The sequence below is a fragment of the Triplophysa dalaica genome, chromosome 13 (genome assembly GCF_015846415.1).
Source record: "Triplophysa dalaica isolate WHDGS20190420 chromosome 13, ASM1584641v1, whole genome shotgun sequence".
In the NCBI taxonomy this organism is placed as follows: Eukaryota; Metazoa; Chordata; class Actinopteri; order Cypriniformes; family Nemacheilidae; genus Triplophysa; species Triplophysa dalaica.
Genome location: NC_079554.1, coordinates 10,380,524 through 10,397,059, shown reverse-complemented (window position 1 = coordinate 10,397,059; position 16,536 = coordinate 10,380,524). Strand labels below are relative to the sequence as shown.

General features: G+C 39.4%; 2 protein-coding genes, 1 long non-coding RNA gene and 1 pseudogene across 9 annotated transcripts; 1 reads left to right on the top strand and 3 right to left on the bottom strand.

Annotated features, from left to right (window-relative positions):
- Window positions 1-4: 4 nt before the first annotated feature.
- Window positions 5-1,279, bottom strand: LOC130433943 (regucalcin-like; annotated as a pseudogene).
- Window positions 1,280-5,617: 4,338 nt separating this feature from the next.
- Window positions 5,618-12,340, top strand: LOC130434616 (uncharacterized). Of its 7 annotated transcripts, none has more exons than XM_056764869.1 (9): window positions 5,618-5,862; window positions 6,228-6,351; window positions 7,278-7,369; window positions 7,465-11,426; window positions 11,649-11,710; window positions 11,791-11,832; window positions 11,904-11,981; window positions 12,055-12,208; window positions 12,277-12,340. In XM_056764869.1, exons 4-9 carry the CDS (start codon window positions 11,222-11,224, stop codon window positions 12,285-12,287), a joined length of 552 nt encoding a protein of 183 aa, XP_056620847.1. In that variant the 5' UTR covers window positions 5,618-5,862; window positions 6,228-6,351; window positions 7,278-7,369; window positions 7,465-11,221; the 3' UTR covers window positions 12,288-12,340. The 7 variants fall into 7 exon arrangements, with proteins under 7 accessions (XP_056620847.1, XP_056620843.1, XP_056620845.1 ...); XM_056764865.1 differs by having other exon boundaries at window positions 6,920-7,369; XM_056764867.1 differs by having other exon boundaries at window positions 6,228-6,447.
- Window positions 12,341-12,391: 51 nt separating this feature from the next.
- On the bottom strand, window positions 12,392-13,664 carry LOC130433942 (putative nuclease HARBI1). Its single transcript, XM_056763750.1, has 5 exons — window positions 13,229-13,664; window positions 13,039-13,154; window positions 12,822-12,933; window positions 12,457-12,737; window positions 12,392-12,409 (listed from the first exon to the last, which is right to left on the bottom strand). Exons 1-5 carry the CDS (start codon window positions 13,662-13,664, stop codon window positions 12,392-12,394), a joined length of 963 nt encoding a protein of 320 aa, XP_056619728.1.
- Window positions 13,665-13,938: 274 nt separating this feature from the next.
- Window positions 13,939-16,354, bottom strand: LOC130434617 (uncharacterized). Its single transcript, XR_008908698.1, has 3 exons — window positions 16,137-16,354; window positions 14,471-14,648; window positions 13,939-14,399 (listed from the first exon to the last, which is right to left on the bottom strand). It is a non-coding gene; the product is annotated as an uncharacterized LOC130434617 (long non-coding RNA).
- Between the last annotated feature and the right edge of the window lie 182 nt (window positions 16,355-16,536).

Genomic DNA, 16,536 nt, shown 5'->3' with positions numbered 1-16,536 from the left:
GTTTTTATCCAGTACACGAGAACGATGGAATGGCCGTCACTCCCACAACCGTGACCTGCGGTGAGAATAAAGGATGTTATGTGTCAGTCATGATGTCAACCCGTGATGTCACCTTACAGCATGTGCTATGTCACCTTAAATAAGCAGCCAGCCGCAGGCTGTATGGCCAGTGAATCTCCATCCATGTCTTTAAACGGGGTGATGGCGACGTACAGATCAGCGTGATCCTTTCCACCTGCACAACACGAGGTGGTCTTCTCCTGCCAGTTTCACTGTCTGCAGTCAGGAGCCTGAAAGAAGTCCGTTGACTTTAAGTATTGGCCAAAAGTCATTGACGGCCGCTTTAAAGCCGTTACTCCAATAAATGGTCTCAAAATGCAAGTTTAGTGGGGTTCATTTTCCTCCGGCAACACAAATGGCAAAGGGATTGAGAAAGTCACACACCTGTTTGTGGGTCAATGCGCAAATCTCTTCCTCCATGGTAGCAGGCGACCCACTGACACCCTCTGGGTCCATACACATACCGTCTGGTATGTCTTCATCGGGCTCTGCCCAGGAAACCCCTCTACGGTCAGCTTAATTAAACACACACACGCGCACACACACACACACACACACACACACAGCCTGAAAAATAAATACAGTACAGACATCCAGTCTGGCTGTGGATGTGGTAAAAGAAGCAGTGATCCAGTGACCCGTCCAAAGTGTTGGAGATGTCCACCTGGTCAGAGTGATGAAGAACGCTCAGAATAAAGCGTATGCAGAGACACCTGTTTCCTCTCCATCACGGTCGGCGGCGGTTCCATTCCCATGGTACATGGACACGCTGGGGGAAACGTGGATATAATAAAATGAACTGCAATACATTACACTTTTATATCACTATACATTTAGCATAAAGCAAACGCTAATGCGCTGTTCTATTATAGAGTCTCCCACATAAATGGTACTTTTTACGAGTATATACCTGGAAAGAACCTCTCGGCTTATCTACTTCTCCATCACTGAAGCGAGCGTTGGGTTTCTCCTTGTCCAGCTGGGAAGCTGTTGTAATGGAGTGCATGACCCAGTGAACAAACGCAAAGCGCATTCCCCCCGCGATGACGTAACCGCCTGCTTTTCGCACCACAGAGTCAACAGGTTTCTCCCGGACAGTGAAAACACACAATGCCCTTCTCACAGGTGCTTGGATCTCATAAAATACTGACAAACTTTCTGATGCCTCACCTGTAGTGATACTCTCCTCACGACCAGACGGGACTCTCGCCGAATTCATTCTTTCCTTGGGGGCGTGCTCAGGGAAGCAGGAATGTCTTAAAAAAACAAGTGTGCTTTAGAAGTGTGTTTGTCAAACCGTTACACAACAGATTTATATTAGGTTAATTAGTATATCTAATATCGAAATTCGAAGGAAGGTTATGCAGCGGTTTATGCAACTCTATTCCTCCACAACTAGGGATGGCACAATATTTAGCTTTCTTTAAAGGCATGTTTGTTTATGGCTTGCTCGCTCTATCTATTCTGTCATGTGCGAACCAGTGGGCGGTGCTAGAGAAGTAGTCGTTGATACTTTTCTGCGGAGGTGGTGTTCAACCTATCAATGTCGTCATAGATAGGAGCATTCCAGAACCTGCTGTTCGCTGGGCCTGGTGTCAATAACAGATGACATTGTGTCCCGTTCCCAATGTGGAGCTCTGCAATATTGAGAGACCGCTCTCGATAGGCAACGTCTCCAGTTACTGCCGTAACCTTGGTTCCCTGAGTAGCGCCAACGAGAGATTTGCGTAGTCCGACCTGTTAACAACTGTGCAGGCGTTCTCTCGTAGATTCTGAGGTATGGCGTTAGAAATGGGAAAAAATTATGTGAGTTTGTAATCACAGCGGATAAGAAGATTACAGCTGCGCGAGCACACTGAAAACGCTTGCGCGTTAAATTTGAGATTATGCATGTAAATCAACACTTGCCAGTGGAAATAACAAACACCTGAATCACAGGAGATCGCTCATGCACAGTATTGACTACACGCACAAGTTATACTCTACGCATGTGCGAACTGGGATTCTTCGCACGCGCAAGTCATTTTGACTGGACTTCCCAATGTGATTGGCTGTTGCTGACTTCTCAAGTTGATTACTGAAGAGGAGAGATGGCAGAGAATTGGGAAAAATAGGATCTAAGGAATTCCCATAAGGTTATATTTTATAGGTTGTCCCAAATGCAGTAAAACAAATGAGTGCAGTAAGGAGAATTACTAGAAACACTGGGTGAGTAAATAAATATATATTTCAATTTATATGGAAGCACTTCTGCTCTGCATTAAGCCATAACAAATGTGCAGTGCCAGTGGTCACCATTTTGTAGATTAGCCAGTAATATAGACTTGTTAAATCTGTTATAATATAAAGTTACATATAATATTAGAATTTAACATTTTTCGCGTGCACATTTTACTATTCGCTAATCTACAAAGAGGTGACCACTGGTACTGCACCAGTTATTACTTAATGTGAATTCCTAGATCCTATTTTTCCCCAATTAAAAAATCCTTCTCTGCCATCTCTCCTTTTCTGTCATCGACTTAAGGGCCGGAGTAACTGCCAATCACAACGGTTGTTCCAGAAAGGAGCAGGGCCAAATGCATTTGTTGTCACAAAATCGCAGTGTCCCGCCCCCCTTAGTACAAAGTCAAAATGAGTCGCGCGCGTGAAGAATCCCCCGATCTACTTTAATTCGACGGTTTGTTATTTTCCCTCGCATGTGTTGATTGAAGTGCACAATCTTGATTATCGTGTTCGAATTAGATATTTGCAATATCTATATTTTCACATTTAACGCGCAAGCGTTTTCAGTGTGCTCGTGCAGCTGTAATCTGCTTGCCCGCTGTGTTTACACGCTCATGTAGTTTTGTCCAATTTCTAACGCCATACTGAGGTATTGTCGCAATGCATCGTATTTATACGGCCAAGTCTGTATTTGCAAACTGTTGCATGTCTTTCGAAAATTGGCCAATTTTTTTTCACTGGCGCTATCCAATTAGACTTCAGTAAAATGGTAAGGGAAAGAGTGTCTTCCGCTTCTCAGGGAATCGAAGATAAGACAGTAAACAGAGTCTTTTTCATGCACAAGGGTTTATTTTTATGCACAAAGGGTTTTCCATGTACAAGAGGGTATTTTTATGCACAAAGGTTTTTTTTTATCATGCACAAGGGTGTTTTTTTATGCACATAGGGTTTTTCATGCACAAAGGGTTTTGATGTCGTGGTCAGATGATGGCAGTAGACAGACGACAGTCAAACAGTCTCTAAACCTCATCATGGACGGATCTATTGAAGCGGTTGTGCTTGTTGACCCACAGATGTTTCAGATGCTTCTTTTCTTCTCTTCTCTTTTCTTGATCTTTTGCTCAACCCATTCGCGGAGAGCAACCAGTCCATTCCTCCTCTTACAAGTCTTCAGTTGCTGAGTCTATGTCTTGGGTCGACAGGAAGGATTGACATTGAACAATCTTGTCTTTCGATCCCTTGGTTTCTGAGGGGCAACGTCTGTTTCTATCTTTGAGGAAGAGGAATATGACTCTATATAGACACTATGAGTCGTTCTCATGTGTATCAGTGATGTCTTGAACCTTGTCCATCTGGATGGGAGGTACTGGCTTCTGGTCTTCACTGTCAGTCATTCTCCATCCAACACTTCCCTATAGCTTTCAGTGGTGGATGCTTTATCCCAGCCACCAGCGCTTTATGAAGTGAAGTCTTCATCTCACCGGGACCGATCGTCCTGCCAGTGTACTCCACAAACTGATTTTCAATTTCAATATCCTCTAGGTCAAACAGTAAGGTGGATGAATAACGTGGAAGGATTTGGATGCGATGATCTACTTGAATCATCAGTTCCTGTTCCTCTGACGGCTGAAAGGGTGCAGAACTTGTTAGATAAATTTACATTTAGGCATTTGGCAGACGCTTTTATCCAAAGCGATTTACATTGCTTTATCCTATACATTTTACATAGGTTTTGCAAGCCCCTTGGATCGAACCCACAACTTTGCATTGTTAACGCAATGCTCTTACCACTGAGCTACAGGAAGGCAGATACATCACTTCATCTGATACCGCGGTTGGGTTTTCACGAACCAGCAGCGGTGCTTTCACAGATGGTAGTGTTTGCATCCCGCCAGCTGGTGCCACTGACTCTGGAAAGATCCTGTCACCCAGAGACAACTCTTCAATCGTAGGCAGGGGTTCGAAGTGTCGTGAGGTTCGGTAAAAACGCACTGGCTCCCCTGCTGATAGCTGAGGTCTGAACATAGGTCTGATCTTATCAGCGGGTAGAGTGGAGGTTGGAAGGACCCGGTTAAACATCACTGGTCCGGCCGATGGCAGGGCTTTAATTTCAGTGAATGGTGGAGTTGGAGGGTCAGATGCCTCTTTAACCAATATTGGCTCTGGCAATGATGGCATCTTTTGGAGACTGCTCATCTCTTTCTTCTCTTCATTCTCAGAACTTTCCTCATTTTCACTTGTGTCCTCTATCTCGTTACACTTGTCTGCACCACTCTGTAGAACATGATGAGATCAATAAGACAGTGATAGCAAATCTTTAAAAAAAAACGATTCTCCGCATAAGACGAGTTTTTACGGTAATCGGTGTTTATACAGCAGGTGGCGCTGTTACACACATTTGGCGAAAAGTACAGAATCGCAGAACCTAAAACGTATATTTCTTATTGGTTTTTAATTATTGTTCTGAGTGTAAACTGGGCGGAATCTTTGACAAATAACGATAATTATCTCAGCTGTTTAATCAAAGTGATGCATTTTTGAAGAAACCTACCCACATCTAAGTAGTAACAAAAAAATGAAGATAGAAGAATATGTGTTCTTTTGTTTAAAAGCAGAGACTCTGTTCTTTCATTTGACATATTATTTGTCCATATATTCTTTATGTACTGTGAGCCATTAAAGTTAGGTGAAAATGTTAAAAAATGCTGGCGGAGGCTGGCAACTTTTGTTTTAAAAGTCTGGCGGGGAAATAGTTAAGGACAATCGCATTTTATTTTTTAGCTTTTGTCGGTTAAAAAAGACGCTGAAAATCTAAACCTGCAATCATGACTAAAAACAGCGTCTCGGCTAGCAGTAGCATATCGAGCCGATATTGTGTAGTATGATGTGATAATGTATGTTACATACTACAATAAATATCCCTAGTGAAGCAATTTAATAAATAAAATAAACAGGTACAATTTAATATTAAATTGTGACAAGAAACTTAAAGTGTTGTTGCACTATAGTTACACACACTGAAGTTACTGACATTATCGTTACATTAAACGCTTAATTGCTTCACGAGCCCGATGAGATAAATCAATAAAGATTATGTATTTAAGATGTCCTAAATGTAACACAGGTTAGAATCCTGCTATATGAGAAACAGAAAGAAAATAATATAATTTTCAAATAATTATAATTCTAACATATTGTAAAAAGGATTAAATAGAATGTTGCTTAAAGTCATTGCAGTTTAATATAATAAATAATAAAATGACTAAATGCTGAAATGATATATTCAGTTTAAACTGCGACTGCGCGTGACGTCATAGAAACGAGACGCGGGAGCAGTAAGACGCGAACGCATTTTGCTGATCGCGAGCGAGAGAAAAAATCCAAGATCAATCCAAGGCATATATCTAAATAATCCTTTCTAATATCTGTATAATATATATATATTATGCTGTAGACCTATTATTTGATTATATTGGGTTGTTTTTATAACGAGATTGCGATATTAACATTGACGATTTCTGATTCGAACCCCTGTAAATCCATGCGGTTATCAAACATATAATACACCCGGATTTGGTGAGTTTTTGAGTAATATTGTTCAATTTACTGAAAACTGGATGTTATATTTGTTTGTTGAAGGTTTTGAAATGTTTCTGAAGTGTTTAAAGTGTGAAATAGTTCAGAAGAAGTGTGAAAGGTGATAAAATATTCCATTTAAGCACTTAAATGTTATATTGTACAAATTGACATATTCTGGTATGTTATATATGTGATGACTAGTGGAAAAAGAGTATTTAAATACTATTTTCATATATATATATATATATATATATATATATATATATGGTTGATTGATGAATGTAAAGAGTATACATTGCGTTGTTCTAAAAGAAATGGTGTGCAAATGTGTATGATGCTTAAGATGCTGTTTGTGTGAACAGGTCAGGTTTTTTTGTGCGATTGGATGAACCCTTTGACATCGAGATGGCGAGCCTACCCACCCGAACCACAGTGATTTGAGAGAAACGCAAACGGAAGATTCCGGTAGTGCTTTCAACTAAACAGGTGGAATCCGTTTTTTTTTCATTGTACATTCTGATCGGAAGGATCAGATTCTTTTCCCGACGTGGATCCTTTTGCACTATTGACTTCAGTAAAGTGGTAAGGGAAAGAGTGTCTTCCGCTTCTCAGGGAACCGAAGATAAGACAGTAAACAGAGTCGTTTTTCATGCACAGGGGTTTATTTTTATGCACAGAGGGTTTTCCATGTACAAGAGGGTATTTTTATTCACAAAGGTTTTTTTTTATAATGAACAAAGGGTTTTCCATGTACAAGAGGGTATTTTTATACACAAAGGGTTTTTTTTCATGCACAAAGGGTTTTCCATGCACAAGGGGTTTTGATGTCGTGGTCAGATGATGGCAGTAGACAGGAGACAGTCAAACAGTCTCTAAACCTCATCATGGACGGATCTATTGAAGCGGTTGTGCTTGTTGACCCACAGATGTTTCAGTTTTGGATCGTGTAGGTATCGCTCATGCAGCTGCTGTCTTTCCAGTAACATCTTCTCTTTTCTTCTTTTCTTCTCGTCTCTTTTCCTGATCTTTTGCTCAACCCATTCGCGGAGAGAAGAGGAAGTCTTCAGTTGCTGAGTCTATGTCTTGGGTCGACAGGAAGGATTGACATGGAACAACCTTGTCTTTCGATCCCTTGGTTTCTGAGGGGCAACGTCTGTTTCCATCTTTGAGGAAGAGGGATATGACTCTGTGTCGTTCTCATGTGTATCAGTGATGTCTTGAACCTTGTCCATCTGGATGGGAGGCACTGGCTTCTGGTCTTCACTGTCATTCTCCATCCAACACTTCCCTATAGCTTTCAGATGCATTATCCCAACCACCAGCGCTTTATGATGTGAAGTCTTCATCTCACCGGGACCGATCGTCCTCCCAGTGTACTTCACATACTCATTTTCAATTTCAATATCCTCTAGGTCAAACAGTAAGGTGGATGAAGAACGTGGAAGGATTTGGATGCGATGATCTACTTGAATCATCAGTTCCTGTTCCTCTGACGGCTGAAAGGGTGCAGAACTTGTTAGATACATTTACATTTAGGCATTTGGCAAACGCTTATATCCAAAGCGATTTACATTGCTTTATCCTATACATTTTACATAGGTTTTGCAAGCCCTGTGATCGAACCCACAACCTTGCGTTGTTAACGCAATGCTCTTACCACTGAGCTACAGGAAGGCAGATACATCACTTCATCTGATACCGCGGTTGGGTTTTCACGAACCAGCAGCGGTGCTTTCACAGATGGTAGTGTTTGCATCCCGCCAGCTGGTGCCACTGACTCTGGAAAGATCCTGTCACCCAGAGACGACTCTTCAATCGTAGGCAGGGGTTGGAAGTGTCGTGAGGTTCGGTAAAAACGTACTGGCTCCCCTGCTGATAGCTGAGGTCTGAACATAGGTCTGATCTTATCAGCGGGTAGAGTGGAGGTTGGAAGGACCTGGTAAAACATCACTGGTCCGGCCGATGGCAGGGCTTTAATTTCAGTGAATGGTGGAGTTGGAGGGTCAGATGCCTCTTTAACCAATATTGGCTCTGGCAATGATGGCATCTTTAGGAGACTGCTCATCTCTTTCTTCTCTTCATTCTCAGAACTTTCCTCATTTTCACTTGTGTCCTCTATCTCGTTACACTTGTCTGCGCCACTCTGTAGAACATGATGAGATCAATAAGACAGTGATAGCAAATCTTTAAAAAAAACGATTCCCCTCATAAGACGAGTTTTTACGGTAATCGGTGTTTATACAGCAGGTGGAGCTGTTACACACCTTTGGGGAAAAGTACAGAATCGCAGAACCTAAAACGTATATTTCTTATCGGTTTTTAATGATTGTTCTGAGTGTAAACTGGGCGGAATCTTTGACAAATAACGTTAATTATCTCAGCTGTTTAATCAAAGTGATGCATTTTTGAAGAAACCTACCCACATCTAAGTAGTAACAAAAAAATGAAGATAGAAGAATATGGGTTCCTTTGTTTAAAAGCAGAGACTCTGTTCTTTCATTTGACATATTGTTTGTCCATATATTCTTTATGTACTGTGAGCCATTAAAGTTAAGTGAAAATGTTAAAAAGTGCTGGCGGAGGCTGGCAACTTTTGTTTTAAAAGTCTGGCGAGGAAATAGTTAAGGACAATCGCATTTTATTTTTTAGCTTTTGTCGGTTAAAAAAGACGCTGAAAATCTAAACCTGCAATCATGACTAAAAACAGCGTCTCGGCCAGCAGTAGCATATCGAGCCGATATTGTGTAGTATGATGTGATAATGTATGTTACATACTACAATAAATATCCCAAGTGAAGCAATTTAATAAATAAAATAAACAGGTACAATTTAATATTAAATTGTGACAAGAAACGTAAAGTGTTGTTGCACTTTAGTTACACACACTGAAGTTACTGACATTATCGTTACATTAAACGCTTAATTGCTTCACGAGCCCGATGAGATAAATCAATAAAGATTATGTATTTAAGATGTCCTAAACATTTCAGTAATGGTTTCCTTATTGTCAAATGTAAGACAACATTCAGGTTTGTGATGCTAAAATCAAATAAATCTCTTACCGCTGCATCTTTAAACGATTCCTCCTCATCCAATTCAGTCGATACTTGATCTGACAAGCAGAAAGAGAAAAGACACCGGAGCAAGTCGATAAAATCGCTGAACAGAGACATCTTTAAACGCTAAATGTCGAGAAGTAAACTTGAAGTCCGTTTATAACTCGCTAAAAACGTCTTCGTTCGAGTGCTGACGTTGGTCTATCATGTTGCTAGGTTACCTTTGGGACGATGTTTTTTTCGAACAATAACATTTGGCCCAAACCTAACTTATTTGACTCCGGAAGGAATCCGTTGAGTAGTTTTAATTGAATTGTATACATTTACAATAAAATATAATAAGAAAACAACTTATGACAAAAATAAATCAATACTGCTGTAAAAAAAAATAGTTGTAAACACGGCCAGGAAATTTGCTTCGAGCCAGAGTTATGTAAACTAGCCATGTGAAAAAATGATTTATAATATATATCCATAATAATAATAATGTTAATTATTCTATAGTTTTATAGCATTTTTAAATAGTAATTCTATAAAAAAATAAATGCGCCATTCAGGCTTCACTAATCATACTGAAGATGAAAAAACATATTATATGTCATTATTTATATCCATTGGCACTCATTCTATTATTCATATTTTTTATTTTTAGTTCTGTATGTATAATGACATAACTGTATACGAAAGTGTATTTTTCAAGTTGCTTTAATAAAAAAAACATGATTATGTAATTGTCTTTAGCGCATGCGCGCTGTGAAGTTGGAAACTGATATTTTTACCCTCTGGCTTCTTCTCAACGGATATTTAAACCAAAAGATAAACTTGTAAGTTTCTGCAGGTCAACAGGCACTTGCAACAGCAAGGTCATAGGTTGGATTCAAAGAGAATGGACATGAAATGTAAAATAAAAAAGCATCTGTCAGATGTGTAAATGTCAATTAAATGATGTATGAATGTAATACAATAAATAAATTAGCTATATAACTATAGATCGTTTCATTAGATACACAAAGTTAACTTTGGGTCTGTGTCGGATTATAATATACAATTTAATTTAGATTCATATTGTTTATTTGTATTAAATTCAATTAAAACTACTAATAAAACCAGTTATTTAATCTTTGTGGAGGTCTACCGGAAGTTTATGTAGTTGCCGCTAAAACATACACAGTAATAATTACATTTCAAACTGTTCACTTTTCATTTGACAAATTGTAACCTTTAAAACATTGAAAACGTTAAAGAAAGAGAAGATGTGATAAAAATAAAAGGACAATAATGGATTGTAACTATGTATTTAATCATTGTGCATATATGGAATATATTTTTAAAAATAAGCTTTGATGAAATGTTTGACATTTTTTACTCATAATTTGACAATAATGATTATATGAAAGTTGAACACATATCTATACACATTTGATATAATAATAATAATACATCTCTTTGCAGTGTCCATTAACATATTTAGTCCCCTTGAACTTTAGATTAAATCACAGACTCTTGTGTTATACAGATGTTTCATCAGAATCTCAGAAAGAATAAGATTCAGGTATTGCTTTGATGAATAGGAACAAGTTTTATAAAACAAATTAAACAAACACAGCTGAGGCACTTCCTTTCCAAAGAATTTGATGTTAACAGACACAATACAGAGCAAAAAGAAACACTTTCCATAAAGATCATTACACATTTAAGTCATTAAATGAAACAAACATACAGCAAAACAAACGTATCTATCCAGGGGCCCGTTCTTCGTACGTCGCTTATTACATCCGAGATCAAATGACACATCCGAGATGATATCATCCTGCTAATCATGATCCGGCTAATTGGGTTCTTCGAAAACACCTGCCGGATATGATTAGTATCACTGGATTGAGTTACCTGAGATAATTGCGCGTTCATGCGCTTGTTTAAAAGGGGATATGTATCGATAGTAGAAACGATAGCAGAACAAGAGCTTTTAATAGAAGGTTATGCCGAATTTGAAAATTTAATTAAAACACCAGGGAACACCTCAAAGTCTGCAAAAGCCAGGAGAGAGGGCTGGCAAAAAGTAGCAGACAAATTAAATGCGTAAGTGTTCCATGTTAGATGTTTCTATCACTTTCTACTGTATGTATTTTTTTTTATTTCATAAACTTTGATCTTTTATGTCAGAGCCACCACGGGAGTCACTAGATCATGGGAACAAGTAAAAGTGAAGTACAAAAATATTCTACAAAATGGTATCCTTTACTTCTTATACAGTCCTTATTTTAAAAAGCCACTTTTTTCCTCTTAAAAGCCACTGTTAAATGATATGTTTGTCTATAACAGCCACCAAGAAAAAGGCTGAAAGAAAAAAAACAGGTGGTGGTCCTGCACCCCCACAATATACCCCAGCAGAAGAGCTGGCCCTTGGGTTGAATTCAAACCGACCCATTGTGGAGGGCATCCCTGGGGGCAGCTCTTCCTTAGACCCAAAGCCAGGGACCAGTAGCAGCCACACCTTCATTACTGGTAGGCTAAGTGAGCTTTCATTTCTCTTAGTACACTGTAAAATGGTTTGTTGCTGCATTAAAAGTATAATCCAAATGGCTGGTACAGTCATTTGAAATGTTTGTGAAAGTGAAAACTTCTAAACTTTTAGTTCATATAAAATATGTTGCCATGAGTTATTAATCACAATTTCGTTTAGTGTAGTAAATTGTAATGACATTATCCCCCCCCTCTTTTGTGCAGTTTTAGATAATACACCAACACTTTTACCTGTTCCCAAGCAAGTGGTGGCTGAAGCATATGCAGTAAGTTGTGTTTTTTTAACTTTTACATCACAAGGAAAGAGTGCAACACTTTGTAATACCCATTTATTTCCATTGCACAGGACAGTGAAGAAACCCTCTCAGATTGTCCTTTGGAAGAACCTGTAAGTGCATAAATAACTTTACCCTCATTTGTATATACTTGTGTACCTATTCTTTCTATCTGCAACATGAGTTGCAGGAGTCCGAACCTAGAGAAAAGCCTACAGAAAAGCATCCAGAACAGTCTGCACAAAGAACTGCTGACACAGAGGTGGGGCAGTGTTGTACTTTTACTTTTGTTGCATGAGGCATGTTCTGACCCTTTTTTTCACGAAATTACACAGGGTGACATCCGTAGCCTATATAAACGGCATCTTAAACACAAAATTGAGTATTTTGAGTTGAAAAAAGAGAAATTAAGAGGAGAAATAGAACTCGACAACTTGAAGAAGAGAAAAATTGCACTGGAGATAGAGTTGCTTCAAAAGGACCTTCAGAGTAAGTGCTAATACACTATTTCAAACATAGTAGTATTTCTGACTTAACATAACTTTCTCTTATTGCAGGCAAAAGATGACTCGCTGGCTTTTCTTTATAAAGAATATTTTAAATAAAACTCAAGGAACGAAGCATATTTGTCTTGTCTTTTATTATATTGAAAAATGGTGTTCTACAATTCTGTCACGTGCAGCTCTGCCACTAGGTTGGTCCAAGTGCACTGGCTGGACGTCATCATCAGGCTGCACCCCCACCACAGGGGTCTTTTCCTTTCTGATGGTGGCAATGTTATGCAATATGGCACATGCAACAATTATGTCACAGGCCCTGTCAGGTGCAACCCTCAGACTTTTCAGACACTGAAATCTTCCCTTTAGTTGCCCAAAGGTCATTTCAATGCGTGCCCTTGTCCTGGCTAGAGCTGCATTGTAACGGGTTTGAGGTCCAGGGTTTGGCTCAGGGAAGGGCGTCATAAAATACTGCCTGCAGGCATAGCCCCTGTCTCCAAGCAGGATCCCGTCAAAATCCCCTGTATAATGGAAAAATGCAGTTCTGTTAGGCTCAGCATAATGCTGTGTATAATACTGTGAGCTTGAAATGTATGTTCCCTTACCACGTTCAAATAATGTGCATAAATGTGACTCTCTGAAAATTCTTGAGTCATGCACTGATCCTGGCCATTTTGCTTCAACATTGGTGATATGGAACATAGAGTCACACACCATCTAAGAGATTTTAGTCAGTCAACTGCATACTTTTTGATTTCATTACTTTTGTTTCAAGTAATATATTACTAATCAGGAATATTATAAATTGTAATCGTAATTTACCTGCACATTTACACTGTGAAATCCCTTTCGGTTCACAAAATCCCCCTCATTGGGGCCTGGTGGGGCCTTGATGGGGACGTGTGTGCAGTCTATGGCACCAATCACGTTAGGGAAGCCTGAAGGACACATACTGTTAGTCATACTTATTGGTATGGTCATGATTGCATGTCATTAACAATTATAAATGTACCTGCAATAGCAAAAAAATTCTGTTTTACAACCTGTGGTCTTAAATGGCTTGGAAATACCACAAAAAACCCTAAAAACTGCTTGAGCGCCAGGTAAACTTTGCGAATGGCACGACAGACAGCACTTTTCCCCAAGTTCTCTGCATCTCCAATAGTGTAAAGGAACGTGCCACTCGCAAAGAATCTCAGGCCAATGCACACAGTCTGTGCTGTTGTTAAAGCCCGGCTCCTCCGTGTTGAACACGTAATGTGTGGTTCCAACAAATGAATGATGTAAATAACACCCTCACGAGAAAATCGGTATCTCTCAACAATGACGCTATCGCGCTGCGCTAAAGGATCCTGTCTATCCCGCAATACGCGATTAATTCGAAAAGCTCTTCGAATTATTCTTGCACCTTCCGCAACAGGTTGCTGTCGTACAAATGGACAAGACATGTCTGCGAAAGACTTCCCATATCACCTCCGCTTATAAAGCCGCGATCTAATCCTGTTTACATGAAGTAAGCCTGCTCGCGAGCAGGTTCAAGCTTACGGACCTGTTGCTATGACAGCAAGTCCAGGATGAGCTTCGAAGAACCAAACAATCCAAGATCATGCCAAATCGTCAACAATCAAATCCAGCTAACCGAGTTAGCGACGTACGAAGAACGGGCCCCAGGACCAGATCACAATGATTGTTTACCAATGACATGATCCTACTTAACCAAAATGTGTTTTTCACAAAAAAAAGAATGCATGCTTTTCTTTGTTAACTGTAAAATGATACACACACGTATCAAGAATATTTGTTATTGACAAGTTGAGAAAATTAGTTTTTTGATCATCACAGTACAAAATGTATTGTGATTCTGCTTCGCAAATGTCTGTAGAGTAAAAAGAAAGGAGCAGCAGTCACCGAGAGTATATGGACCAGTATATAATGTTGAAGAGTGTGTACGCTCCAGGGAAGATGAGCCATGAGTATTTGTCAATAGCATGTGTGTCTATAAATAAACTGCTGCGTGAAGGTCCTTGTTCATTATCCAAAACTAAATGCATCAGGAACTGATCCTTTGTGTCTCCTTTCAGCTCTGACATGCCGTAGTTCCCGGTGCTCATCACATCCATGTCACTGTAGCTGCTGTTGTACATCATCTGCCCCGGATGAACCATTCCACACGTACACGGCAACTGCAGCATCATCACATCACATCACACACGACGTCATGGTGATAACTGATAACTGAAGAGTCTGATCTTACCTTACTGCTTTGTGTCCTCTCTTTACGCTCCTGTAATGTGGACAGCTGCGTGCTCGATCACAGACATAATGACTAATCTGACCCAAAGGTTAATTTCCACATTTGATGTAAGACACTCGGGGCATGGAGGCGGTTTCCCCTGTGATGATGGTGGACACGGTGAGCACCGTGGTAATGCCTGCAAAGAAACTCAAGACGTCATAACAAATCTACAGCACTTGAATCACTTACGGTGAAAAAAATCATTGTCAGTGTAAGAGAGGTTCAATTATATCACTAAAACTCATGAGCGAGGTGAAGAACGGTGCTCGCCGTTTTCACGTCAAGCATTTAACATTAATCTGTTATCACAAACAATTGTTGTCAAACTGAAAGCAGATGGGCTGTGAACAGTCTGTCAAAACACACAACATCTGCATCACAATTATTACAAAAGAAACGTCAAAGTCATTCTTAAAGGTAAGGTTCATCTAAAAATAACAAATCACTCGTCATTTATTCCTCCTTGTGTGGTTGTAAAAAACAAAAGAATGTATTTTAAAAAATGTCTCATTGGTTTTGTGTGTTCTGTTCAATGGAAATCAATGGGGTTCGATGTTGTTTGAATATCAACGTTATTCAAAATATCCTCTGCAGAATTTTCATTTTGGGTGAACTTTATTCAATTCTGCTCGAATGCATTTGATTAAATTTGATGACCAGCTGTCCTTCATTGATCACATTGCAAAAACAATGCGGTCATGGCGATGTGCCTTATTCAACAATGGAAAGGTTAGACCCTATCTCACTGAGCAGGCCCTGAGCAACTACTTGTTCAGGCCCGCGTAATCTCAAGGTTGGACTTCTGCAATGCTCTCCTCTCTGGTCTTCCTATCAAACCACTCCAGCTGGTTGACTAAATGTAAATGATCAAACTAATACAAAGGAGGGTGACCCCTTTCTAAATCAAAGACTGTGCATTCTCTCCTGCAGTTTATTTATTTCATATTAATAGTAAGCGTTCCACACCAAACCATTTCCATTGATTCACACACATGAATCAAATAAAGTTTCACTGGCGTAACAAAAATTGATGTAAAACACATATTTGTTTATTTGCACCAAAAACAAAACAGATAATTGCACGTATCATAAGAATATTTAAAGGAAATTTTTACGATACACTTTACAACTTTCCCTATAAGTGTGTGGGTTTGATAAATCCACACACAGAAAACAATTGCAGATTTTTTCATAAATACCTCACAATGCATGTATATAAATCGATTTTACATTGTTAATAAATTTAATAAAATCAAATATAATGTCCCTTTTCCATTTCGAGCACAGACCAGACATGGAGTTCTTAAGGTTGTAAACACTTGGGGATCTTGTCAAAAAGAGGAATAAAGACACCGACAAATAAAGTGTTTGTGTATTGTGTATTATTTTTGTTGATCTACCACCACGTATAAACAGACGTTAAAAGCCACACAGTTTACCGTGAATGATTTAATTCATCATTTTCTTAGACAAGTGAATTGTCACCATTCACAATATGCACACATTTGTGCCTAAACTTATCCTTAATAATACAAGCCCAAAAACGGCTCCGTTACTCTCTCGTCTGCACACTGCTGACGTTATTGCGAACAGAATCACAAGTGTAATGACGGGTCTTACTTACAACCCCTCATAGTCTCGAAACCGCCATCGGTCCTCTGAGGGAGAGACGAGCTCGCACCTCTGCCTGCACACACAGCTCTCCCTCTAACAGCTGGCCTCCGTTACACGTGAAGTGACAGATTTTTCATCTACAGCGGTGTTTTGTGGTTTGCATCGGTGGATCCTTTCGCTCAAAAGTGTCCGCCGTTCGAATTGTAATGTTGTTTAGCCATTTCTACGTCCTGCCTTCTTCTTCTTCTTCTTCTTCGCAGATAGGTTGCAGCTAGAAGGGATGCAGCTACGGCCGGAAGTGGTGAAACATCTCGCTATATAATTCCAATAAATTCCAATAACTACCCCATACGCCTACCCCAACCCTAAACATAACCATCCAAAAATACAAAATATAACTCAACTGTTTT